Genomic DNA, 27,899 nt, shown 5'->3' with positions numbered 1-27,899 from the left:
TTTAAAAAAGAAGCCATGAATTAGATTTACTGTTTTGGTTGGAATGACATTTTATAGTTCTGAAATATGTATATATTGAAAGATAACATGAGTTCAAAGTCTTTTCAGCAACTTTGATTGTAGTTTATAGTTAAGCTGTTTCATAAGTCATCCTTGATTATTAAAATATCAAAATGCTTTTTCATGTGTTAAGTATTACATATATATTCATTATTCATCCTCAACATCCTGGTTTTGTGTTCTCAATTACTCAGATACCTGATAATCATGACAGAGAAAAGGATTTGTTACACAAAAATCAGATACTGCAAGATGAAATTGCTATTCTAAGAATAGAACTTGATCGGATAAGAGTTCGGCACCAGGAGGAAGAAACTAAATATTTGGAAGAAAATGAAGCCTTGAAAGAAAAAAATGAAGATCTTAAAAAGGAACTAAAACTAAATGAGGAAGCTCTAACACAGACAGTTTTTCAGTACAATGGACAGTTGAATGTATTAAAGACAGAATCTGCAATGCTAACCTCCAAAATAGAGCAGACAAAAGAAAACAAAGACAGGCTGGAAATAGAGCTTGAATCATTTCGTTCTCGTTTGAACTCTGCTGTTCAAGAACTTGAACGTTGTCAGGCATCAAAAAGCGATGTTGAAAGGACATTGCAAAGAGAGCGTGACGAGTGGCTTCGTTTACAAGACAAGCTTAGTCATGACCTCTCAAATCTACGAGAGACCAACAATAGCTTGTCTCAGCAGCTTAGTAAGGCTGAAACTAAAATTAATGGTTTAGAAAATGAACTTCATCAAGTAATGCAGACTCTTAGAGAAAAAACCTTGCTTTTAGAGAGCACCCAAAGAGAACTAAACCAGGCACAGTGTCAGGCAAAGGAACATGACCATGCTCGACAGATGGATAAGGATCAAATAAACAAGTATATGGTAAAACAGGAATCAATGCAAGAACGATTGGCTCAGCTCCAAAGTGAAAACCTTTTACTCCGGCAGCAACTGGAAGATATGCAAAATAAAGGGATTATTAAAGAGAAAGTAGTGAGTGATGTCCAAGACAGATTTAATGATATTTTTAGTAAGCTTAGAGCTGATACAGAAAAACAAGTTCATATGGTAGAAGAAAGAAATATGGAATTAATCACCAAATGCAATACTTTAAGAGATCAAGTCTTTAAATATGAAACTGAGAAGGTTGAAAGAGAGGTAAGCATAAAACTTTCCAAAAATATTTGAGCTTTATTCACCAAAGTTCCTGTGTTGTTTTGAGCTATAATAGTTGCGAAAAGTAATTATGCTAGCTTATTTACGCAGAAATATACAGTTATTTTTCTGTCCTGGAATAGGAGAAAGTTGTGACAAAGAGATCCATCTCTGGTTTCCTTTACCCTTTTATGCCACTCAGAAGATTTGAGCCATAACTCCCTAATGCATACCTTTTCATCTGCAGTTCCTTTCAACTTTTTTCTTAGTGCTGTTTGTACATATTGAAATCAAACTTACGAAGCAGTTCACTTTACATGTCTACTGGACAGTGAGAATACAAACTAGAATAGCACAGGGGAAACCAGGGGAACTACACAAGCAGAAGTTTAGGAGACAGGAAATGGGAAACAAGTGAAAAAGAGGAGTATTAAAGAATATCTGTAAGCCTTGGAGCAAGAAAAAAGAGGTTTAATACCAGGTATAGTAAACGAGGGTGTGAACTGAGTGAATACAACTACAGCAGATTTGACTAATCAAGTCTGCTGGAACGTAGTAATTACCATGCTCCAGCAGCCTCCCACATCTTGTGCAACAGCAATATTGAAAAATGTCAGCGGACACACTGCTGCTATTTTGGGGGGACACTGATACCTGAAAACTCCTTCCCTCAGCGCAGGTGTAAAAGTGCCCTCCATTATCAGGTGCTAGAAAAAGGTGCATTAGCTTATTTCATGCACTTCAGTGAAAGCTCATGCCTTTTTGTGACTCTAATGTGCATTAAAATAGGCTAATGTATATTAAAGTGCACATGTAGATGCACCCATTGACTACAGTGGGTGAAGTGATCTGTTGCTATTACAGGGCTTCTCCAGCATTATAGTCACTTGCCATTTAATGCACTCCTAAATATATCAGTTGTACTTTTTTCTAGCTCTCAGGTTTTTATATCCTAATCTAGTCTTTTCATAATAATTTATATATACCTTGTCAATACTAATCTGAAGTTATTTCATTAGGGGATGGTAAGACAACTGCAGCAAGAACTTGCTGATGCTCTTAAAAAACAGTCAATGTCAGAAGCTTCACTGGAGGTTACAACACGTTATCGAAACGACTTGGAAGAGGACAAAATGCACTTGCAAAAAGAAATAGATAGGATTAAATCCAAGGTAGGCCAATGCTGTACAAACTAATAGATCTGCAGTTGGTTTGTTTTTTTCAAATAATGAAAGCCACAGAATGGTTTGATAATTTTAAGAATATTATTAAATAGAATTGGCTTCCTGTATTAGGTTAGATTACTTCGTCATAAAGGGAAGGAATTGTGTAAAACTAAATGACATTTCTCTGTGTAGATTTTCATTTTACAGAATGCACAATATTTTGAAACATCAAAATCACAGTCAAAGGGCTAATTTTTATTACAACTAGAATACTACAAATTTTCTTAACAATCATCTTGTGGTAAGCATGCCAATATGATGTTAATGGTAAAAGGGAAACAAATCATTTTTACCCCAGTTGCTTTGTACTGACGGAAGTTGTGGTCATGCTAGAAACAGCATTTATGAACTCTGAAGGGACTTGTCTAAAGACGTTTGGTTATAAAAGATCTCAGAGTACTTAGAGCCTTGATGAAAGCAAAATTCAGTGTCCTAAATAGTCTTCCAAAATTTACTATCCAAAACTAATTGAATAGTTTAATTGGGTTCCATCTTGTAAAATAAGTGACACTTCTGCATGTTGTAAGACAGCATTAGTTATAGCTAAAAAATAATGTTCCCTCAGAGCTGTATTTTTCTTTTTTTAAACATTACAGAAGACCTGCTCTCCTACTTTGAGCAGAATTGGAGTAATATATTTTTGTACTTGCAGCACCTGCATTAAGGAGCTAAGTATTTGAAACTTACAAGCTGCAAATACTGGCTTATGCATGAACTCAGGTAGTGAGAGTGTTTCACTATTCTCCTACTGAAGACTGTACCATCATTCTCTCTGTCATTCAAACCTGTAACCTGGGTTTCATGTGCAACTTGAATTTTTCTGAAGGTCCTCAGATCCTGGCTCTGTGTTTTTTAAGATACCATTAAGATACCACCTTTCCTAGTTATCTACAGAGATAAAACTCATCTAGATAGATACTGGTCATTTTGAGACTCAGTTGGTAGACCATCCTTTCTTTTTTTTCCCCCCACTCTGGTTTTGACAAATTCACTTTTGCCCTCAAAGTGCTACTGCAACAATTATTTTTCTAGCCTGTTGCTTTGACTACATCATCCCTCTGTCAGCATTGCTCCTCTGGCTCCCCATTCCCTACTACATCAAGCGTAAATGATTTGTCATTATTTTCAAGGCCCCCCATTGACCCACATCTTTTCTCATTCTGTAGCAAGTTGTTAACTGCTGCCTCTAGTTAGTTTTTGATGCCAGCTTTTATTGCCCGCTTGTTAAAGTTTTGAATGGTTTTGCAGTGTTGGTTTGGACAACTTGCAGGGAACTAAAGAAGCCAAAATGGAGGAAATTGCAGTAACTTTCTAGGAAGGCAGTAACTAGAACGTGGACAATGTTCAGCCATTCAGACAGAAATGTCTTAATTTTTTTAATTCCAGATAAAATAATCAACAACAGTTCAAAATCAAAAACAGTTCAATAATTTGTGAGAAATGTTAAATTTGGGACTTTTATTGCCCTTTTTTCTTTTACGAGAGAGGGAGAAAATTGAACATTTTAAACTTTTAATACTTAACTGAGGATAGCAGGTACACATGTACAATGTTTGAATTTTGATTTTGGTATTCAGCAATGATTTATATATTTGTTATATATTTGCATTCTGAAAGTCATGTAGTTATCATTTACATTTGTGTTTCTTTTTTGTTTGTTGTTTGGTTTGGTGTTTTGGTTTTGTTTTTACAGCTGCAAGAATCAGAAGAACAGTATATTCAATCTGAGCGACATGTTCATGATTTGAAAAATGCTTTGGACAGTAAGGAACGGGAAGTGATTGCTTCTTCTCAGAAACTGGAAGACCTTTTAGTAGCATCATCTGGAACAAGTAACGCTATAAAACAACTGGAAGAACATGTACAACGGTAAGAAAATAACTGACATGTTGAAACTGTGTCTTATTTATTTATTAGTTTTACATTATAAAGTGTTGTCTTATATCAATAATTATTTTAAAGCTTTCAAGTTTGTGCTGTCGTAGATTTAGAGTTTGGCCCTGAAAAAGAGTGTTGTCACATATTACAAAGTATGTTTCCTTTTAAGACTTGAAATTGAAAATGCCAGATTGGAGGCTACAGCCAAACAGCAAACAATCAGAATTGAGGTACTTCAGAAAGACCTGCAGGAATCTGTCTCAGTAAGTCAATTATAGGTTTAACTTTCTCATATTTTTTATTGAAATTATGTAGTAAGTGTATGTTTACAAAAGAGCTTTAGGGAAATAATTTCCATATTCTATTGAACTGCACTTCTATGAGAATCTCAATCTAATATATCCAAATATTTGATTTCTGATGATTTTCAGACGGTACTGAAAGCCAAATTATGGATTTGCCATTGTATATTAATACCAATAATGCTGTCCCATGGCCTAGGGACAGACATTGCACATAAACCAGTTTAAGTGATCAGAACCTGGTTTAAACCTGTAACAGAACAGACATTCAGTGCACATAAACCAGTCTGAAAATGGCTGAAACTGGTTTGAGATAAACTGGGTTGAGTAGTATCAGACTTACCTGATTTGGGTCAAACTGGTTTATGCAAAGTCTGTCCCAGACCTCCTGCTGTTCTAAGTTAAATCAGTCCCCCAGCATCCTGGCATGCTCTCTGGGCTGGGCAGGGCTCTGCTCCACAGCAGGGCAGGTCCCTCCCCTCTGCTCCCTGGCCAGAGCTCCAGCAGGCTTGCAGGCACAGCAGGTTCTGCTGGCTTCCCTGTACCCCCTGCCCCCTCACCAGTTGCTGCTTAAGCAGAGAACCCTTCCTCCTGTCTGCCACAGCACGGACCATAGCCAGCATGAGGTATGCTAGCTAATGCTTTGTAAGGCTCCAGCAGAGACTGCAGACACAGGAGGGTCTGCCTGACCTTCCACCTGCCCTACCCCCACCCCCCCTCGCTGCTCAAGCAGGAAATCCTTCCCTCTCTCCCATCTCCCACAACATGGATCCTAGGCATGTGGTAGGCTAACTTAGGCAGAGAGGTGTCTGTGTGTATCTCTCTCCAATTTCACTAGGGCAGACAGACAGAACAGTGAGGGCTTAGGGCTGTTTGGAGCGAATCAACAGGTCAGCCAGTAAGCTGTTTAAGAAGTTTGAAGTAATGGAGAGAGGCATTTGTTTTGTTAATCAGATGATAAAGACTGTTATCACTATCAGCTCTCAGCTGGCTTGCTTGCCTGTCCCTTTGCTGCAGACAGTATGACAAAGCAGGGAGGGAGATTGAAAACTTCCGTATCATCAACAGATGCATTCGCTGCACCCCACCCCCCTTGCCTCAGAGTTTTAACCCGGGCCTGGGGTCTGGCAACACTCCTGCCCCTTGAGCCAGCAGTGGGACCGTGCAGGCCGACCTCTCTAATGAGAGTCCTGCGGGGGGCCTGGCCACGCCCCACCTCGGTCAGCTCCCTGCAGAAGGGAAGGGAGGGCGCCTCTAGTGCCCTCCCCAGCTTTTAGCTTGAGCCACTCCAGGCATGTGCCTCAACTTCTTCCATCCAGAGAGAATGTCTGTCTGGTTTCAAACCAGTTCAGCCTAGCCAGGTTAGACTAACCTGTAAAGACTGAACCAATTCAAGCTCAGGCTTTATAAATGTCTGTCCCTAGCCTTATTGTTTAGTTGGTGTTCAAGATTTAAATCGGACTACATCTCAAACATTCACATATATATAAACTATGTATAATTTCAAAGCATATTTGCAACATGGTAACTAATGGACATTCTTTTGGATATTGTTGCTAAGCATTTCTCCTGTATTCTAATGCTAAATGACAAGCAGAAACCTGAATTGAATTGTTTACTTTGTATTATATTCCAGTTTTTCAGTTTTTAAAACTAAGAAGCACCGGATAACATCCTTCATTTATGCTTTATTTTAGAAGTTTTCTAAAGGTTTGAATTCATACTTAATGAAGGAATAGTGCAGCTTTAGAAAAAATCGTGCTTGTATGGAGTTAGTAGGCAGGATTTTCCAATACGCAAAGGCTGATTTTACTTTTGTCTTGATTTCTTAGCAGGGTACAATAAATGGCAGTGTTGGATCCTGTGGTGTCATTTGCAGAATCCTTTGTGATACTTTGAATTTGCAGGTGTCACTTATTTAAAAGCTACATTTTCTTCTGCGGTCACTTGTTTCCTGTTTAAGTAACATGTTTATTTTTGTGGACTTTGGCTCATGTTCGGTATAGTTGCCAATGAACAAAATGCTCTGTATAGAAATTAAGATAAAGTCATCTTTCTCTAAAGATTGACACTTTTCTTTTCCAATATTATGGACACAATCACTTAGGAAATGCTTTCTATACAGAATAGTTCTTTCTTTTGACTTTCTTCAAGTAACCATTGCTCCAATCACTTGAGAAAAATTTTAAAATTCAATATTAATTCCTAGCTATTCTTTTTATTTACTGTGGTAGTTGCACATCAAATTATTTGTATCCAGTAAAGTACACCCTTCAATTTGTGTACTACAAAAATTTACACCATTTCCTCATAAAAGGATCTGTGATATTCCATGTGTTTGCAAATCTGTTAACATATGGAAGTGAAATTTATCACTGGTTCCTGAACTCATCTTTTTAGTATTGCCGCTTGGTACATGCTGATGGCCACATCACCAGGATATCAAATAAAGATTGTTGATTTGTTTTATGACCCCTCGCCCCCTAAAAATGTGAATTTTCATTTAGCAATTTTATGAGCATATTTGCTAATGCTCTTTTAAAAGATGTCCCGCAGTGTCTTAAAACTAGTTTCTCCCCCAAAGAATCAGCAATCTAAATCTTTGTTCTAAGAGTTAACACAGTTTTCTGTAGATCACAGGGTATAGTTTTCATATTTCTTGATACTCAAGTGTCTGGTGGGGAGAAAATGGCATAATTTGGAAAATTGCAATCTGTCTTTGAGGGAATCTGTAGAAGATAGTTACGAAGTTTTCTGTCTCTGAGAGAGTTAGGAATTGTTATAGAAGGCTACAAGACAAGAAGTTTCTTAACAGAAGATAGAAGCCTTATTTATGCATTCAGTGAAATCTCCAACAACTTCATATGTGTAAGGAAGATTTTTATAAGTTTAACTCTGATACAGTCTCCCAGATAATCTGTATATAATAATGAAATATACCTGATTCAGCAAACAGGGGTTTCTGTTCCTGATGATCAGTGTTCGTAATAATCAATGCATGCCTTACATTAGATATAGAGTTGGTTGGTTTTCTCTTGGAAGGTAATCTGTACAAGATGACATTTCTCTATCTAGTACCAGAAAATATTGATGATTAGGAGCCTTCATATCTGATGCCACATAATAAGATAAAGCTGCTAAAATTTATTAAATAAAAATTTTCAAATTGCTTTCTGTTGTTTTTCTTCTGCTAATACTACTTTGGTAGGTCCAAAAGCAAAACATGCTTTCAATGACAGCACAAGATACACGTAACATGTGGGAGGAGGAACTTCAATCAAGATCCAGACTTGGAGTTCGACTATCTCAGGAAAAGGCTGAGATATTGGAGCAGGTAAGTCAAGAAAAAATGGAAACAGTTGTCAATTTTAAGTTCAGTCTACTTTTCAAGTAGCTATTAGTATGTTTTGTCAAATTTCTAGGTATCATTTGAAATTCATGCTCAAGATAACTTATGATTGGGAAAGCTATACCCCAAAGCTTTGAGGTCACCTCAATGTGAAAGGGGATGTGCTTCTCCCAGGGAGTTGTATACATGATATGGTAGACAGTAAGAGTCATAGATCCAAGTCCTATTTCACTTTAGATTGATAGATGTTACCATACTGTCACTACAAACGCTTGTAACTCTACAGGTATCAAGGGGAAAGACACGCATACCCCTGAAGGGCTACAAAAATGGTAGAAGGTTTATAAAAATATTCTGGCTTGAAACAAATCTCAGACTCCCTGTTTCCCAGAGTGCTCTGCTCTCCCTCGTTCCCTCTCCTCAGAGTGTAAGGGAGGGAGAGCGGCTGCTTGCACAGTAGGGTGGTATAAGGGGGGCACATGGGACACTGGTGCTGCATAGGGCCCCACATAATGTGGGCCAGGGGGCATGTGTTCCCCAGATACTCAGAAGTTGGACGTCCCTCCCTATGTTAAGATGATATGTTTGAAAGAAGAGAGCTTAAAGTATTGCCAGTCACATGATTATTCCTTCTCTGATTTTCCTGAGGTCATTAGTTAACTGAATCCCATGATGCAAGGGATTTAAGCATAAAATGACAACTTTTTTACATGTTTCCTAAAACAGGGAACTATGAAGATCCGTCTTCTCCTGGAACCCCCACTCCACACTGGGATTTGGGACAGATGATTCAGAATTTTTTATAGTTTGTCAGTTAATATTACTTTTAGATAACTTAGTGAAATTTTTGATTAGGGTCTATGATAAGTATGCCACTGCAGTGTCAAAATCCCAACATGTTAATGGGTCCTACCTCAAGGAACAAAAAGAAGGATGCATGCTTATTTCAGTCCAGACAAAAGGAGCGCCAACCAAAGTACATTTTTAGATATGAACATACCAGTTTGCTTTCTGCCTCTAGAAGTAATGGAGATCCTGTTGGAAATGCACTGGTGGTCTTTGTATGTATGTGGAGATCCCCAATCACAGTGTGGGCACCAAGACTTCATTACTTAATGAACAGTGAATTCATAGCCTTAATATTAAGAATAATTAATAACCTTAACCTTAGCAACATTGAATATTACCTGTCTCTCTCTCCTGCCTGTGAATGTGTATTTAACATAGCTTAATGCAAAACATCACCATTTTAAATTGCGTTCCAATATGTTTGTCAGGAATGTAAGATTCCGCTTCCTTTATATCCACAAATGGTAAATGTAAACTGTCGTTACATGATATATGTAGGAATATGTATGTATTTTTCTGTTTGAAAGCTTGAGAGTGAAAAGAAAAAAGCGAAGAAGCTATTAGAGACAAAACGATCGGTGGAAGCCCGACTGGATCAAGAGATGAAAAGAAATGGTGACCTGCAAAAAGAGTGTTATGGGTAGGGATCTCTGATCACTTTTACAAGTTTTAAGAATGACCTAAAATTTGGTCCAATTAGCTTCATTTTAACTTTAAAAATTTGTATATTACTATGTACATGCTGTTCATGCTCAACCGTTAAATCGTAACAATCACTTACATAATAGCATATCTTTATACTGTATTTATTCGTATGCCACATGCATAACATGCCTGAAAATTAGTCCTCCAAAATCAGGTACATGTCTTACGCAAGGAAACTGATTTCTGTACAGGAATGGAAGCATGGAGATGTTGTAATGGCTGCTGGCTGCTGGGCTCTTGGCCACATAGAAGGTTGACTTTTCACTGTCACCACCCTTTTGCAGCAGGTCCATGGGTAGAGGTTTAACCCCCTCTCAGCCTCCAAGCAGCCAAAAGTTGCCAGCAATTTGGCATTGACTGGAAAGGTTGAATGTCTAGCTGTAGACCTGTAGCAAGAAGGTAAATGACTCTGAGGAACGGACTCTGTCCCTCCTCTATGTGGCCAGCATATGTGGTGAACCCTTGGCTGTGGAAGGTAGGATTCCAGAAAAATCTTTTTTTCTTCATTCTGCCTTCCCAAAAGAACATGAGAAATGTATCTGAGGATGTGTGGCATACGAATAAATGTTCACTTACGCAGCTGAGTAACCCAATTACGGAACAGTGCAAAATACATTGGACTGATCTGTTGTGCTGTGCAGTTTTCTCTGATGGGGAAAGACAGGGCACCTTACTCCCTATGCCTGCACATGTAGACATCCAGTATTGTTTAATATCTTTATTAATGATCTGGATGATGAGATTGGGTGCATGCTTAGCAAATTTATGGATGATACCAAGTTGGATGGAGTTGCAGGAAGTCTGGAGGGTAGGGTTGTGATCCAGAATGAGCTGGATTAAATGGAGAAATAGTCCACACTCAATCAGATGAAATTCAACAGGGACAAGTACAGAGTCCTGCATTTGGGACTCAATAATTGCATGCACAGATGCAGACTGCAAAATGGTTAGTTAGGTTGCAGTACTGCAGAGAAGGACCTGGAAGTTACAGCAGACTATAAGATGAAAAGGAACCAACACTGTTCTTGTTGCAAAAAGGCCAACACTGTACTGGATTGTATTAACAGTAGTGTCTCTTGCAAATCAAAGAAAGTGATTCTTCCTCTCTGTTCAGTCCTGGTGAGGCCTCACATGGAGTATTGTGTGTAGCTTTGGACCCTACATTTCAAGAAGAACATGGCTAGATTAGAAAGAATCCATCGGAGAGCAACACAATTATTAGCGATCTGGGGTACACAGTGTTGAAGAAAGGGTGAAAGAACCAGGGTTATCTAGTCTGGAGAAGAGAAAATTGAGTGGAGATTTGATAATAGTCTTAAAATACCTAATGGGCAGTTATGGAGACGATGGGTTTTATTTGTCTGTCCATTGTATTTGCTATGCAGAATCAAGAAACTTCTAAAAACAGCTAAGAAGAAATTAAAAGAATATGAGAATAGAGAAAGTGAGTTGCAGTTTAGTTTCCAAGGAGAATTGAAGAACAAATATTCTGAAATGGATGGTGAAGTTAGTAGATTAAAAACAAAGGTAGGTTCTGTTGCTTGAAATTTGACACTCTGTATATGTCCCTTTTAGAATTCTGGCTATATTTAAGTGTGTTTTTGATCTTATAGATGGTAGATTTGCACTCTGCCTGACTTCAGACTAATACAGCTAACTATCTCTTTGTTCATAAAGCTAATGACTTTTAAGAAAAATTATATAATGATGCTTTTAAAGTAGTTGATGTGTCCCTCTGCTGAGTCGCTAATATATTGTGAGCATAACTTTCTTTTGAAGAAGAGGCATGACAAAAAGGCACGTAATATTGCATTCTCCCCATATATTACCTCTGCAACTCTAGTAGAAGAATAATAAGAAATGTAGATTTACGTAAGTACAGCTTTCAGCTTCAAAGAAGAATTATGGGTAAAAAAAATCATTTTTTTAACATGGACAGTTGTATCTCCACTGAATGCTAAATGACTAATTTATCTACAACAAGATTAATAATAATGCATTGATAAATTAATTACTGTATAAACTTGGCAGTATTCAAAACCATATTTTTTTGCCTTGTTTCATCACATATTAGGGCTCCAGTACAGTCCACCTGTTAGGGATTCCACAATCAACCCTTGTGTTAGCAGACAAGGTGGTCCATTGGATGTGGAATTTACTATATTTTCTCATATACAGCAAACCCCAAATAAGTTACACCCCTTATTTTTAAAAGGCAGAATGAAGCAAAAAAGATCTTTGTTTGAAAATACTAGTAAGTACAGTATTTTTCCAGGGAAGAGGCAGCTGCAGCAGGATAGGAGCAAAATGTGTGGCTGCTACTGTACTGTAGCTGAAGGATGAGGCAGGTGCTAAGCCAGACTGCCGAGCCCCTCTTCTCTTTTTAAGCTGAACACATGTCAGGTTAGCTGAGCACCAGATCCTAGGCAGCAGCAGTTCTAGAGTCATCACCTAGGGCTCAGCTCCAGAGCTGGGACAGAGGTTTTTGCTGTGTTGGTTGTAGCTTCTCCAGCACAAGCCTCTTCAGGGGAAAAGACAAAGTGCTCATAGCTAGGGAGTCCTACATGCTCAGTGTTCTGCCTCCTGCGCAGTAGGTACAGTATTACTTTCTCTTTCCCTTGGCAAATGTTCCTGGTATAGTAGCTGTTATTACTATATTTCCTCACTTAAAACATACTTGCCAAATTTCCAGCAACTGATTTGATGCATGTTATATGCAAGAAAATACAGTGGTTGATATGTGTTTTGGTCCACATCTGTCTTGCTAAATACCTGAAAGCATTTCCTACAAGTTTCATAGTTTCATAGATGTGAGGGGCTAGAAGGGACCTTCCAAAATCATTGGGTCCAGCCCACCTGCACTTGGGCAGGAAAGACTGCTGGGGTGTATTTTATCACCACCATTTACCTAGCATTTGGAAATGCTGCTTTTGTTTCCTAGCTAGAACCTTCTCTACTAACTTTCCTCCCTATGTTAATGAATGTAACTCTGTTGCTAATGTGCTGTGTTTTTGATATATGTAAGTAAATTATTATATCATGTATTATTGTACAATGCATTAAGTGCCTTCACATCAGTGTATTTTTATAAATTAAAAAAATATTTGTATGGCTTCTTTACAGTGGTAATACTTATATTTGAGTGGAAAGGAGGGGAATTCATACATAGATTACTTTCTTTCCAATTATTTTATGAAGATGAGTACAGTTCTGGAATTAGACATTTGAGACTGTCTATGAATATTTTCAATCATCTACATACTCATCTGATTTCTTGGCTTTTTTAAAAATTTAAATGAGTATAACAAGAAGTATATGAATTAGTGACAGAGAATAGAAACCTTTTTTCAGTCACCTTTAATCTAGTTTCAGAATGAAAAATCTGACTTTTTCTTCTAAATTATTATAAGAAAAATATCTTAGATTTTTTTTTCCTTCTCTATTAAAGTGCCAGTGGGAGAATCTACATGAGGTGCTTCCTGTGGGGTTGCCTAATTAGTTCCTCAGTAAAGCAACTCTGTCTACAATGTGCAGAGCTATTATGCTGGAGTAAACTAATTAACTCTGCCATAGGTTAGTAGTGCCCAATACAAGTACAATCCTGTGGTGGTGTTACTCACCCCATTGCAATGCATGTGTAGACGCTAACTGGGGCACAAGTGTGCTACAGTGTGGAGCTGCCTGATGGCTAGCCCTGCATTGTAGCAGCATCGTGCCCCAGCTAACACCTCTGCAGCACATTGAGCCTGGCTGAAGCAGCCCCAGGCTGGCAGGCTGACCCCTGGGGCTCCCTGCCAGCCAGGGCTGTGCTGCCCTGGCTCACTATGCTGCAGTCCCAGGTGCACGTGTAAACACTGCACCCAGGAGCAATAAACTCCAGTGCAAACTTCACAGTGTTTATTGCCTCATGCTGATTTCACATGTAGATGCATCCTGTGAAGATTTGATATTCTAACTATCCTATTTAACAGTTTTTAAATTGATGTATGCATTTTGATATTTAACATATAAGACCCTAACTGTAGTTATGTACTTGCTTACCTTTGAGCACTTGAGTAGACCCAGTAAATAATGAGACTGGTGTAGTCAAAGCCCAAGTATGTGAGTAAACTGCCTTTGATTTGGGAGCTAAGGGTTTTGGGTTTTGTTTTTTTGCAGGGGTGGTTCTAAAGTATTTATGTGAACTACTGCATAGGGTGGAAGACAAAGGAAGTGGTCTTAAGCACCTTCTGAGAAACTGTTTAACAGATGTACTTTTAAAAATGTTTAGAATAGTTTTTGTTCATTTAACATACTCTGGATTGTAAAATATTTTGACTGATATTTTTCACAAACTCACAGAGTAGAAGATTTTGAGCTTTGTTTGATAACTAAGTTCAGTTTTTCTCAATGTATGCAGATAGATGAACTATCCCAGCAGCTGAAAACAGAGTCAAAAAAATCTACGCAGTTAGAATCTGCAAATCATGATTTGCGAGAACAGTTGTCTTCTATGAAGATACTACATAAGAATCATGAAAAGCTGGAAAAGAATAAATGGCAGTTGGAAGAGGAAGTTGCTAACCTCAAACGCCATGTAGAAACGAATATGATGGACCACAGTCAAATAGAACACTATAAAAGAGAGATTGAAGAACGAGCCAGACAAGAAATAAGACAAAAACTAGAAGAAGTCAATTTATTTTTGCAGGTTAATATATTTACTATTTGATGCTTTGTACAAGCTTTATATTTATTTTACATTTATTTAATAGTGGAAAATGTTATTTTTTAGATGTTTCTAGTATAGTAATTGAGGAACTGGAGACAGAGATGAAGAAGAAAAAATACAATGAAAAGAAAATTTGGGCACAATCTTTGATTCCTTTTCTATAGTGCCAGCAGGTCATTCAGTCACAAAGCCCATCCTAAACTGACTTTTTTTTACCAGGGAGAGGAGTTCCAACCTGTCTTCCACATAGAGGAATAGTATCCAAAAACCTTAGCAAATAACCTTTTTGTTCTCTGTATTTATTTTGCAGAGCATAATAAACTTCCCTTCCCTGTTCTTTAGGCTATCATTCATCAGCTCCTAGAAGGAGAAAGAAATTAGAAGACATTTAAAAGGATAGGGCTTTTTTTTGTTCTTTGTGAGTAGATGCAAAATGATACATGTATGCTCTAAGTGTCATTGGTACCTAAACCTTCCATAGCAGATGATTTTATATGCCTAAGCCATGTCTATTCTAAAGACCAAATGTTGATATAACACAAGTAACAAAGTAACTTTTTTGGTTTCCAATAATTATTTACTTTCTGAAAATATATGCATGAGGTCGTAAAATACTTGTAATTCTTTCACCAGCACTGGGATTGGAGCTGCAGTTAGACTGCCAATTGAGTATCAGATTTGGTGTAACAGCAACCTATTAATGGAGTTTCTTTCTAAGATGAAGTCCTTCTTTTGTGTGGTGATTTTAGATTTCTCCATTCTTTATTGTTGGCACTAAGGAATAATAGAGTAAATTGGTGTACTTAAGTTGTGTTTGAGAATCTAATAAGGAGGAAAATTCATCTTTGCTTTTTGATTTCTTAAGATAATATGATTTGCTTTAGACACAGGCAGCCTCCCAAGAGACATTAGAACAAATAAGAACTACTAATAATGCTTCTCTGAGAAACCAACTGGAGCACAGAATGAGAGATCTGGAATCTGAACTTGCTAGAATAAAAAACACTCAGCAAGACGGCATTTTTCAAAAGGAGTCCACCCAGACAGAACTGGAAAGGTACAAAGACTTGTATGTGGAGGAATTAAAAATTAGAAAATCCCTGGCAAGTAAATTAGAAAGGTAAGTCAAAGCCTTTACTTTAAACCAAAAGATAAACTGTTAATTTTTCCTATTATTAAATTTATCTCTAAAACCTCTCATAGCTGGACCTATACCACATGATGTGCATAAAGACTGGGCATTTGTAGAAGCAATACATTTTCTGTTAATAATGAATAACTTGATTTAATATTCTATATGTAGCAGAAGTATATTTAATTTTTATAGAGTATAATGTGTGTTTTTTCAATTTTTATCTTTTGGCTGTTATATAGTAATTTCTTCTTTGTTCATGGTAAGAAAGAAATTGTTTCTTGTATTATAGGCCCAAATCCATATTTGAATGTAAAAGTTGACTTCTGAATAAATAAGCTCCCTCTTGTAAGGTAATGATATGCTGTTTATCTCGGAGCACTTCGCAGGATCAGCCTTCTTTGAAAGGATGTATTGTCCAATGGTTAGAGTACTAGCCTGTGACTTGGGACATCAGGATAAATATTTTTGAACAGCCACATTCTAGTTGAAAAAGAATAGATTGCCTCAGTGATCAGATAATGCAGTTGTGGTGGTAAAATAATTAACATAAAATGCTTGCATGCTTCTTAACTTTTTATAGAGCTAATGACAGGCTAGCAGAGGCCAATGCTAAACTCCTCCATGAGCGTCACAAGAGCAAATCTTTAATTGCCAACAGCATTGTAAATGGAAGTTTGACTGCAAGTCCAGTTCTGGATACAGCTCAGCTTGGAAATCTTGGCAACAATTTAGCACTAAACAGAAGTCTTGGTCTTGGAGGAAGCTTTATAAATCCAGCTGGGAATGCATTATCTTCAAAAAACAGAGTGGAAGCTTATCTGGCTAAGGTGAGCAATTCCAAGTGTCATTCTTAGCTCTATTTGGGGTATTTCATAACACCATTGTCTTAGTTAATGTAATTAAGGGACATTAATTTTAAATGTGAACATTTCCTAATACTATTAATGTAATTCTGTAAATGCTTCAATAACTAATCAAGAAAATAATACACATATATATTATTTGTTTAGGAAGAAAAAATAAATTAGTACTCCTACTTACTGTGAGTTATAAGACTGTATTTACAAGTAAGCATTCACACATGCCACAACATATCCAACAATTGACACTTGAAGAAAAAAAATTCTAAAGAATATATGTATTAGGAAACTCATAGCACAGGGGTATATTAAGCATTTCTATACCAAGATAATTTGTATTAAGGGTTTAGAGGAAAAGATTATAAAATTATCCTAAAGCTATCAGCATTAATTTAAAAGAAGAATGCAGAAATTCTGCAGAAGAAGTCCATGGTACCTTCACAGAACTGCTATTGTACATGTGGCTTGACCCATGAATACTAGCTTTTGGGAACCTTGAAAAAAAGAATAATGTGCCATGGAATTTTTAAACTTCAGACTGCATACCACTAAAGAGAGATTTATACTGTGCATATTGACTGTTTCTTTTAATAACCCCTTTAAGTTGTCTCTTTGGTCTCGCTCTTTGGTAGTATCTTATGTATATACAAGCTGTTTTATTGCCTGGTTTCCTTTTACTTTAAAATACATATAGCACAGAATTAAAAGATAAAACTATTCTTCATTGAATGGCTTCCTTGATCTACACTCTTTTTAGCAGTGGATCAAGTTATACAGTGGAAGCACCTACAGAGGACGCTGATTGTGCAGTAGCCCGATACTACTGTACAGTAGCATTGTGTGGCAAAAACTGTGATACAATGCCACTGCATAGTAGTATCACAAAAAAAGGATTTGCCAGCACTACTGCTCAGTAACTTAGGTTACTGCATCTTTATGTAGTACTTGTTTATACAAGTAATAATAAATACACAGTAACCACTGCACAGTAGCTACAGCCAGCGTATCCAGGTCAGTTAAGTGTCTTTTTTTTAAGAAACAAAAAAGACAGAAAGGAAAGAAAGTGGAAATGGAAAGAGGGAAAATTAGGATAAAGAGATGTAATCAGGGAAAGAAACAACACAGAAAGCTTAGGTTAGTCATATTGTATATCTTACTAGATTTTGTAGTTTGTATGTGTAAGATACAGGAAAGAGGAATACCAATAATAAGTCTTTTCACAGTTCATAACAGTGTGTACATTTGTGTGAGTGTTTATGCTATGCGCATGTTCTTTTTTGCTGCTCTGCCAGTAATCTGCTTTGAAACATGACTTCCTTTTCCTTCCCCATTGTGCATCTTTACAAGATGTGATGTGATACAAAGTAGCACTGAATATCTTAATGTTATATAATAGATACTAGATTTGACTTCAGTCGCTTACTTTTTCTAATCTTTTAATACTTTCTTCATTTAAAAAGATATTTAAAAATTATTAAAATCAATTATTTGTCATGCCATAAAAAAATCCTGGCTGGCTTAAATGAGGCCATAGAAGAAACTAATAAGTGTCTTATTATTTACCTTTCAGCAGCTCTCACTGTTAAGACCTAAGAATATTGTCTTAGAGTGTTTTCTCTAAGATCTAAGAATATTTTTCTAAGAGTATTTTCTCTACCAAAAACACTCCTTATAGTTTCCCACTTTTCAGCTACCAGCCTTTAATCCATTAAGAAAGCAAGTGCCTTCTGCTGCTGTGTAAATGTTCACAGTAGTATAAGAGATTAAAGGCGACCCTTGCCATTTGCAAGGATATGTTCTCATATTTCTTGTGAATGGCGAAATCCATGAATGAAACACTGAGTTCATGAATGCTGTTTGTGTTCATAAATGCAGTGCCCCCAGTGCAGGGGGAGGAAGGGGGCATGGCTCTGGCGGTGATGGTGGGAGCGTGGCGGCAGGAGCCTGGTGGCGGCAGGAGCCCGGTGGCGGCAGGAGCCCAGCGGCAGCAAGCGCAGAGCTCCCAAGGAGCTCCTGTAAGTGTATAAAGTGTATTTAAAATGCAGGTTCAGCATTTGCAAATATTTGAAACCGTGAATGCTGAACCTTGAATAGCGAGGGTTTCCAGTATAGGCAACAGGTTTCAAAATTGTCATTAACTTCAATATGATCAGTTATAAATCAATTTAATGTGCAGATCAACTGTATATTTCATCAAAATATTCTTAAAACCTTCTAAAGTAGATTTAATATTACATTAGGTTATTTCATTTCATTCAATTTATGGCTTAAAGTGGATTAACTATATATCAACTTCAGTTAAAATACCTAACATTAAATAGTATGTACCATTTGCTAATAAGGTTTCTGTAGTGGACCAGCACAATAATTCATTTCCTAGGGAAAGGTTCTTGAATTGAGTGGTCAGATTCCCCTAGGCCACTGCTGTCCAACTTCTAAGCCCCCAGGGGCTGCACAATTGGAAGCTGCATGCTATATGGGCCACGCTGGGTGAGCCACAGGCCATACACCACACTGACAACTTCCCCCCTCCACCTCCACTGCTGCATCAGGTGCCCTCCCCTGCCCCACTGCACCACATGGGTGCAATTTCCCCAGTCCCACAAAGCCCTGGATTCACCTTCAGCTCCCCCTTGTTTGGTGGACTGTGTGTGTTTGGGGTGTGCATGCTGAGAAGCTGGGAATATTGCTGGCTGAGTGATTGCTAATTGCTGCCTGGAGTGACAGAAGCCCTAATGAGGGGGCGGAGCCAGTCCAGGCCCAGTAGAGTATAAAAGGAGACTCTCTGAGCAACCAGGGAGCCAGCAAACAGGGGCTGCAAACAGGGTAAACGGTCTGCAGGCAGTTAGAGCCTTTCAGCTTGGTGTGAAGAAGCAGGAAAAATGGGACCTTTTGGGGCCAGTGAGCGGTAAACAGGCCAGCTTCCAGGCAAGTATGCTAGGGAAGGTATGCCTGGAAGAAGGGCAGTAAGAGACCCAGGGAAATGACTGGAGGACATCGCAATGCCAGAGCCTTTATAAGCTGCACGGTGTACTCTTCACAAATTTACGAAGCATTGTTTGGATTCTGAGAGAGAGGAGTTTTTTTTAATTTTATATTTCAAGCTTACTTGTTTTCAAGCTAGGGAGGCCAAATTCTTCCTAAATAGACTCCCTCTTCTCTGTTATTTTTTTTCTGGAGCAACGTCCTATTTTGGGGGGGAGGAGGGGCTGGGGGTTGTTGTTTACTTCATATGTATAAAGTGCCCCCTAAGCAATTTTCTCTTGTCACCTGTGGCAACAGGTTGGAACGTGTTACTTTCTCTTGAAAATTAGTTTTAAGAAATACTGTTTCACTCTTTCCATCATCCTCTCATTTCTATGTCCCCCATCCCCAACCTCCCACTCCCTACCCTCAAAAAGATACCCACCCTTGTGGTTGGGCAAGGTGCCAACTGCCATGGCAGACTTGTATACTTTGGGGATTTAAGCCTGCCTGACCTTTAGTGGAATCATTCCCCATTGTTGATAGGTAAAATCAGTGTATTTTCTGTCAGGAACAGGACAACGTGCCTGATGAGAGATTGATATGCCAATCCTTCCCACTGAGGATTAAAAACTAGTCATGCACAGCTGAAACTGTACTTACTTGCACAATTGCTGCATGTCATCTCAGACGCTGAAGAAATTTCCATCTTCAAGAAGTCTAGAGACTTGCTTATTCTCATTGGGTACCCTTCACCCAGACACTATAACCTAGGATGTAGGAACAAAAGCAGAAAAGAAAACATTATTAGAGCTGTCCATAAATGTATTTATAGTAGTTGTCTTAGCGTCAGCTGCCTTTATCTCAGTACCAAAGCCAGCTACCATTTTAGCAGTGTTACCTGTTCGGCACTGCTAAAATGCCAACAGACTCGGCAGCCTTGGCATCGTTCTTAGCACAAACATCATCATCAGTGAAGCAGGCATTTGTGCCCCAGGAGAGTAGTAAAAAGTAAAGGCCAAATAGCATGGTTTCAGACAAAGAAAGGAAAAGATGTTCTTATGCCAGGAACTGAGCATTTGTGTCCTCTGCCAAAGAAGTGGCACTCAGTAAGCCAGCATCACCGATATCAGCTCTGACAAAGCACTGGCACTGACCACAAGACCATCCGGTTTCTCCCTGGGGATGACATTGACTGTGGAGTTGAAACTGATAGATCACCCTTCATTACCATTTTTCAGGGAATACTATTCACTGTTGCCAAACTATACTTTCTCTTTAGTATGAAGCAGAGATGTCTCCTTGCTACTGTCTGAATGCAACCCTAGAGCTTGCACTAGATCACTCTTGAAGAACATCAGCATGCTTGGGCTGACCATGCACAGATGAGCCAAAACCAGTATACCATACCAGCTTGGCCTTAATGGTCATCGTCTTCACAGATGCCCCACCCGGATCTCATGTCTTTATGTCCAGAAAGACACTGGGTTCTGGGGTGGCAGCATTATCCAAATTTCCAACACCTCAAACAGATATGAACATTCAACAACTAAGAACACTAGTAAAATGAGTGGCCCTAGACTGCTGAAAAATTTATCATCACCACCTGTTGAGATAGCCACATCAGCACCTATCCTGAGGACTGATAAACTGAAACCAGAACCTCCCATATAACATAGGGACAGAAGCACTGTGACCTCACCAAACTACCTGTTTTGTATCGGAAATAATGGCACACATTGGAGGATACTATGCATGTTCCGTTTTTTTTCCCTTTGTTTTTAAAATAGCTTAAACAGCTATCCAAACAGTCTCATTAAGAAAAGGAAACTAAAGCCAGTATCAACAAAATAGTTGGAAAAACATTTTAAAGTAAGCTTTCGGGTTTAAAAACCCTTTGTCAGGCTGAAGAAGTCTCTGCAGTTGGTGTGTGCTCTTCCTGGATGGAATGAAAGGTAAAGAAGCCAGAGGCTGGGCTGGTATGCATACAAGATAGGCAGTCAGTGAAGATACAGATTGAGGAGTCAGTGGGTAAGAGAGAGGCTGGGTTGGGGCAGGGAGAAGGGATGAATGGTAGAGAGACACCTGGGGAGTCAGATGTCAGGCAGGTATAATATGTCATAAATCCAATGTCTATATTTAGTCCATGATTTTTAGTATCTAGGAGGTTGATGAAGTGGAGTTCATGGGCTCGTCTCTGGGAAGTGTTTTGTAATTTTGCTTTGAGGATTAGAATTGAGAGATTGGAGAGAGAGTGGTTTTCTTGTGAGAAACGTGCCCCCATAGGTGATTGGGTATTCCCGTCTTTGATAGATTTCCAGTGTGTTTTCATTCTGATGCGCAGTTGTTCTGCCTCTCCCACTTATTTTCCATCAGGGCATTTGGTGCATTGGATGAGATATATTACATTTCTGGAAGTGCAGCTGTAAGATCCAGGAATGCTGATGGTTCTGTTGTGGTGTGTAGTAATTGTGGAGGTGTGTTAGCAGGTTTTGCATTTCTTGTCATGGCGTGGTCTGGATCCATTTGGTGTGTTGTGGGCCTGAGGAGGTTTGCTTCTGGTGATGAGGTTAGCGAGGTGCTTGTTTGAAGGCTAGGATGGGTTGCTCTGGGAAGATCTGTTTAAGAGTAAAGTCTCTTTCTAGCATGGGTTGCAGTTGTTTGAGGGTTTTCCATGTGGGTTTGAGGGAGGAGTGATATATCATAACCAGTGGTGTGCGATTCATTGTGGGGTTTCTTCTGTACTGCAACAATTCTTCGTGTGGTATCCAGGTGGCTCTTTACTGTCAGGAAGTTGTTTTTTTTCTAGCATTCAGCCTAAATTTGATTTGTCTTTCCTAATTTTATCCTATTCCTCTTCATAACATTTCCTTCCCCTATCTTAAAAAAATATTTCTCCAGCCTTTTAATTAGATCCTACATCTCTTTAGTGTGTGTCAATTAGCAGTAATTAAAGTAACTGTGTGTGTATTTTCTATCTATTGACAGGAAAATCTGAAATTTTAGGGGAAGCTTAGCTTTTTATTCCAATACAAAGTTTCCTTTCCTAGGTAAGGGTAGGTAGAATGTTAGCTGTTAGCTGGTAAATCCAAGATTAATTTACCATTCTGTTCTCTTCCCATTTCACTCAGAGTATTGTTAAGATAGATCCTGCAATATCTTCTTTGTTATTTTACATCAGCTGCCGTATCTTGTAACAGAATATGAGACTGGTTTCCAGTTTCATCAATATTAGTCCATCTTTCTTTTCATCAGGTAAAGCCACAGACTATTAGTCCTCTGGCTTGCTTTTCATGCAGTTATGGATCTTTAATCACTTCCTAATGTCACATGATTTTCTCAGCTCACTGAACAATTGGTTTTATTCAGTAGAATTATTTGTCAAGTTTTTTTTCCTTTAAAACACCTTGCTGGATAATAACCCAAAGTTTCAGAGACACATGCAGTCATTGCTAGAAAACAGTTCAGTAAAAAATGTATTTCAAAGAAAGACCAAAACTTTGTTTTCCCACACAGTATTTCATCATCATAGTCTTCTCTCTCTTGTCTGAAAAATTAAGAGAATAAAATACAAAATAAAATTTTGGATTATGATTTCTAAATTAAGGATTCAAATAAGGGAAAAACAAAAAGATTGTATAGGCTTTCATCAGTAGAGATTTTGACGCTCAGTTGCAACAGCTCATCAGCTCCTAATTCTGCACTCTGTTCTGCTAATTAAATCACTTTGTGTAACTCTACTTTTCTTTCAGTGTGGCTGCTTAGACCTAAATAAGGCTAGCTCCTCAAGTGAATGAACTCAGGTATATGAACTCCAACAGATTGTTCAACTAAAGACAAATTCTGAGTCGAATACAGCTCAGCCTTTTCAAACTTCCCACACAATTACTTAAAAATTCATATATTGCCCATATTCGGCAAAAAAGCTTTCAATTGAGCAACATTTTAATCCCTCTAAAAAAAAAGTGTTATGGCTGTTATTAATGTAAGTGTAAGTTTTTGCATACATTTAAAGGCATCTGACATTCTTGGACAAAGTTCATGTAAGCAGCATGTTCATTGTCCTGCTCTTTTTTCCATCTAGGGATTGATTTAATTAACTGAGGGTCAAGACTCAGAAAAGGCTGGCAGCAGTGAAGGCCTCCATTAGCTAAAATGTAGCTTCTGTTCTTGTTAAACGGCTTTTAGTTGGTTTTTTTTAAATTGAGGACACTGTTGGTTGTTTTTTATTCTGACCTGTAGCCTATGCAGAAGCCTTTCATTTTATATGCAATATGGACATTAAGGCCAGGTCCATACAAGCAGGCCTGCTGCTACTTTGTGCCCCAGTGCGTGCCCCTGTCCTTGTGCTTTGCAGCAGGACATATTGTCCCGCTGTTCCACATGCTGCAGGGTGGGGCGGGGAGGGCTTTGCTGCAGAGCCCTCGTGCTGAGGTGCACAGAGCCAGGGAGAAGCCAGCTCAATTCTGTCTGCTGCTCCCCCATCTCGAGGCACACTGTGCCCCACCCAGCTAGTGAGTGACTAGCTGGGGCACAGGGTGCCTCTGCACTGGGGCTCCACAGCATGCAGAGTAGGAGGAGGAGGAAGCCCTGGGCTGCCTGCTCCCCCATCTCTGAGTTTGTCCTGGCACTAGCTACTTTGGCATCATTTGTGCCACATTTTTTCTAGAGTTCAGGGGGTTTTTTGGTACCAGGAAATCCCAGTAGCAAATTTTTTCCAGCAGTGCAAATTAGCAGCATTGAGCACCGATTATTGTGCAACTCGTGCGGTTTGTGGTGCTGCAAAGAGGTTTGCAGCACCACAAACCACATGTACCTGCACATCTGGATCCAACCTAAATGGCCATCAATGATGTTTGTTCTTGATACATCTAGTCACACTGCAAAATGAACAAGAAAATTTGCCACCATCTGGATGTAAGGTTCCTACAGGGAACTGCATTACATGATCCTGTGCTGAAATGTACTTAGCTTTTTCAAATTTATTTTCAGTCATCTCCAGACTTCAAACTATTGTATTTAACTTCTTAAAAGATGTTGCTGAATAATCATTTCACTCTACCTTACTGACCTTCACTTAGTTTGTGTCAGTACAAGTTGACAGTAGTTCTCAATCATATGATCTATGATTATAGTGGTATTGTTGCATAATTTTAGACACAAGTCAATTGTCTTTGTATTGCAGTAGGCATTGGGACATTCTAAAACAGCGTATTACATGAATAATATGCATTTTTTAGCTGATTTCACAGACAATCCCATATTTTATGTTTTCCATGGAATCACATACTGGGTAGACCCTTGATCATAAGTTGTTTTTTTCTATTAATATTCTGGTAGGTAGGCTGTGTTGCATCTGTAACATACGCATGCACAAAAAAGGCATACAGGGTCAGGTGCCCATTGACTAAAACATGACTGTAGGAGCTACGCTGGCTTTGTCAGTGCTGTTCAGTCCATTGATTTAGCATGATGATCCTGTCCAGGCTACTAATATACATACATCATCTATATACCCTGGTATTTGCAACCAAAGATTCTATCAAAAAACCTTGTAAATATTCTGGAAAAAATTCCAAACATAAACATTCTTATCTAGTATAAAATCTGTGTGTTTAATTACAACACTACTGCAAGTCTGACCCAAAGCATATGTTAAATGAATTAACAGTCTCAAAGACTGCTAACAAACATTCATCTAAAGCAGCTGTCTCCAACCTTTTTAAGCTGAAGATCAGTTTTTGAAATAAAGGGCAACCCAAGTTCTACTGCCCCTGCCCCCCCCTCCCAGCACTCCTCTGCCCTGCCCTCCCCCTTTCCCCACCCCCCCGCCGGGCTGGGTCAGGAACACCCTGCTGGGATCAGGAGCACGGACCTTTCCTGTTCCCTGGCACTGCATGGGCTCATTGCTGCCCCAGCCCTAGTGGCCTCTGAGCCCCAGGGGTCTGCATTGTGAGTTCCTGCCTTCCCAGCTCTGTATTCCCTAACCAGTCCCTGCCAGGCAGAGCTGCGTCCTTCACGGACCAGAGCTGCAATGGAACGGGGGCAGGGAGTGGCCGGGAGCCTGGGGCAAGTGGGGGCATGTTCTCCCCTTGTCTCTCAGCATCTCTGGGGATCTTCTCGGTCCCGGGATGCAGCCCTTGCTGCTCTGCTGAGGGGAAGTGGGTCCCGGTTGGAGCCCGGTGCTGGGATGCGGAGACCAGCAGGGGTGCAGAGTGGGGAGCAAGCAGCACCTTCCTGGGCACGGCTCTCTTGGGGCAGAGTGGAGCACCCCAGAGCCCTGCTTCTCCAGCCCAGGTGTGGTTCAGGCACAAGCAGGGTTGGATCCCAGCTGGGCTGCACCTCCCACCTGGGGGGCACCACAGAGCAGCAGTACAGGACCCAGCAGTGTACCCGCAGCCCGGCAGGGGAGTGCACCGGGATCCCGCTGCCACCTGCAACCCACAGCAGGCTTGGGGTGAGCATAGCAGACAGGGCACATGTCCCCTGTGCCTTCCCCCACCCTGCACCTGGACAAATTGTCCGGACTCTGACACTCCGGCCTGGCCGGGCCCCACTCACCCAGTGGCACAGGGTATGACAGGGCATGGAGGGGGATCATTCCACTCACCCAGCCCAGCCCCAGGCAGCAGGAGGTGTGGCTCAGCCCAGCCACGTGCATCCTGTTGCTGTCCTGCTGCTCCCAATCATAGAGCCTCTGCCAGTTGATCTTAGTCTGGGAGAGCTAAGCGCGTGTGCACCCAGGCCCCCCAGACTAAGATTGGCTGTCAGAAGCTGCACAATCGACCAGTCAATTGAGATTGACTGGTTGATGATCACTGACAATTTGATCTAATCCCTTATCCCAACAATCTCGCTTCATGTGATTCCACATGTGCAGGCCAGGGCACAAAATGTTGGGATCAGGGATCAGAGCCCAATCGTGCCCTTCTTGCCAGTGCAGGGGCAACATGGGATCATGATCCCAGGTTCCCTCTACACCAGCAAGGAAGCCTGACAATCAGCTGATTTTTGGCTGGCTCTGGAGACCCACTGGGGCCAGCTTGGTCCTTGGAGTCGGTTAATGATCAGCCAGTTGTCAGATAGAACTGAAGCACACCAGGGCTGCAACTGGCCCCTGTGCAATCCTTTATCCTGCCAGTGATCAGCTGATTATCACCTCCAGGGCTCAAGCTCAGGTATGATCCCTGCCAGCCAGTAAGCAGCTGATATTCAGCCAATGGGGACCACACCAGAGACTGTTGGAGACCCCATTGCAGTCCACCCTGCCACATGTTCATTTTAAGACACAATAATAACCAGCCACAAAATCATTACACATTTGTATGTAATAATTTTGTGGCTGGTTTTGCATTTGGTTTTCAACCCACCATTATTTGCCTGAATGTGTGGCCTGGTTACAATTTTAGATGCAATCAAACTGGTTAATTGCGCTTTTGTGTAATGTCTCTCAGGAGCCAAAGTGTAAACGTAATATAAAACCTTTTTGAAAAGCATTACAAGTATATAACCCTTAACAAAACAGACTCATCAACATTAAATATGAGGCCACAAATATTACCTTCATTTTTCATATTAAATCATAAATAGTGTTCTTGAAAAATGGCAACTGTAAATAATTTGGAAAAATCCATCACAAGTCATTACAGATTGTATCAGCAGAAGCTTCTGTTAGCTCATTATTTTAGTGAGGGAGGTTATCCTAAATTTCCCACACCCCTGTTCCCCCCTCCCCTCCCACACACACATGCATTCTGTCCCTTCTAACTCCTAAGACTGAACATAATGGGCTTCTTTGTCATTAGACATAAGTGAGAAATAAGCATTGCTTTTCCTTTTTCAAAGATAGATGAACATACACACAGCATGCCCTCTGTATCTTATGCCTGTGATATAGATAGCTAGTTCCCAGAGTTTATTGGTTTATGCACTGGTATCTTAAAAATTAGCATGAAGCAAATAGATGAAACATCAGATTCCCTTTCCTGCCAGTAGTGCATCTACTACAATTTGGGGACTCCTGATTTAATCCTTAGTAAGTCCTTCAAGGAGCTTCACTGACTCCAGTGGAGATCTGCCAGTTTGTGGTTTCTCACAGGACCATGGTCTTAGTAAACATTAAACAAAGGGCTGTACATAAAACTAATAAAAATAAACATTATTATTTTATAATATAAAATGTTCTCTCTGCTGTTGACCACCATCTGCCTGTCAGAGTATCTATAGACTCTTGATCTACATAACATAGGGAGAATCTCCTTGTTTTGGTTATTTCTAAGTTTCAATTCACTTTTCAATCTCACTTTCTTCTATACTCTTTCTGTTACAGTAATTGGCATTTCTTCAATCATTTTATTTTCTTCAGGTATATGTGGGTTTCATTTTCAGTTTTGACTTATAACCTTTAAACTTAACTTTTCTTCTTACTTCTTCAGCTCCTTGATCAAAAATCTGTTTCTTCCTTCTCTTCTCTGCAACCAGATACATGACAAGGTGTGTAGTCAGCATTGCTTAATGCTGTGTAGTTCTGTATGGGTACATTTATCTATTTACATTGTTAAATTTTCTTTTGAGTTGAGAGGAGATTATATCTGTCCAGAATACTGCAAATTTAAAAATGTGGTTTGTATAGAATATGTCTTTTACATAATTTTTAAAAATGTTATTAGGTAAAATTTTATTTTGTCACTTACCTATTCTTTTGCAAAGTCC

At 39.4% G+C, this 27,899-nt stretch overlaps 1 protein-coding gene across 1 annotated transcript in view; it reads left to right on the top strand.

Annotated features, from left to right (window-relative positions):
• ANKRD26 (ankyrin repeat domain 26) overlaps nucleotides 1-27,899 on the top strand; it is a 119,281-nt gene that overhangs the window by 81,424 nt on the left and 9,958 nt on the right. Inside the window, exons 29-38 of the mRNA XM_019543428.1 lie at nucleotides 255-1,211; nucleotides 2,228-2,380; nucleotides 4,128-4,303; nucleotides 4,482-4,575; nucleotides 7,823-7,948; nucleotides 9,340-9,452; nucleotides 10,903-11,044; nucleotides 13,917-14,207; nucleotides 15,113-15,348; nucleotides 15,944-16,190. Of these exons, the coding sequence (XP_019398973.1) occupies nucleotides 255-1,211; nucleotides 2,228-2,380; nucleotides 4,128-4,303; nucleotides 4,482-4,575; nucleotides 7,823-7,948; nucleotides 9,340-9,452; nucleotides 10,903-11,044; nucleotides 13,917-14,207; nucleotides 15,113-15,348; nucleotides 15,944-16,190 (2,535 nt within the window). The remainder of the gene's footprint in view (nucleotides 1-254; nucleotides 1,212-2,227; nucleotides 2,381-4,127; nucleotides 4,304-4,481; nucleotides 4,576-7,822; nucleotides 7,949-9,339; nucleotides 9,453-10,902; nucleotides 11,045-13,916; nucleotides 14,208-15,112; nucleotides 15,349-15,943; nucleotides 16,191-27,899) is intronic.

This window comes from Crocodylus porosus, unplaced genomic scaffold (assembly GCF_001723895.1).
Source record: "Crocodylus porosus isolate Cpor-Errol unplaced genomic scaffold, CroPor_comp1, whole genome shotgun sequence".
In the NCBI taxonomy this organism is placed as follows: Eukaryota; Metazoa; Chordata; order Crocodylia; family Crocodylidae; genus Crocodylus; species Crocodylus porosus.
This window is presented reverse-complemented; position numbering and strand designations above follow the sequence as displayed.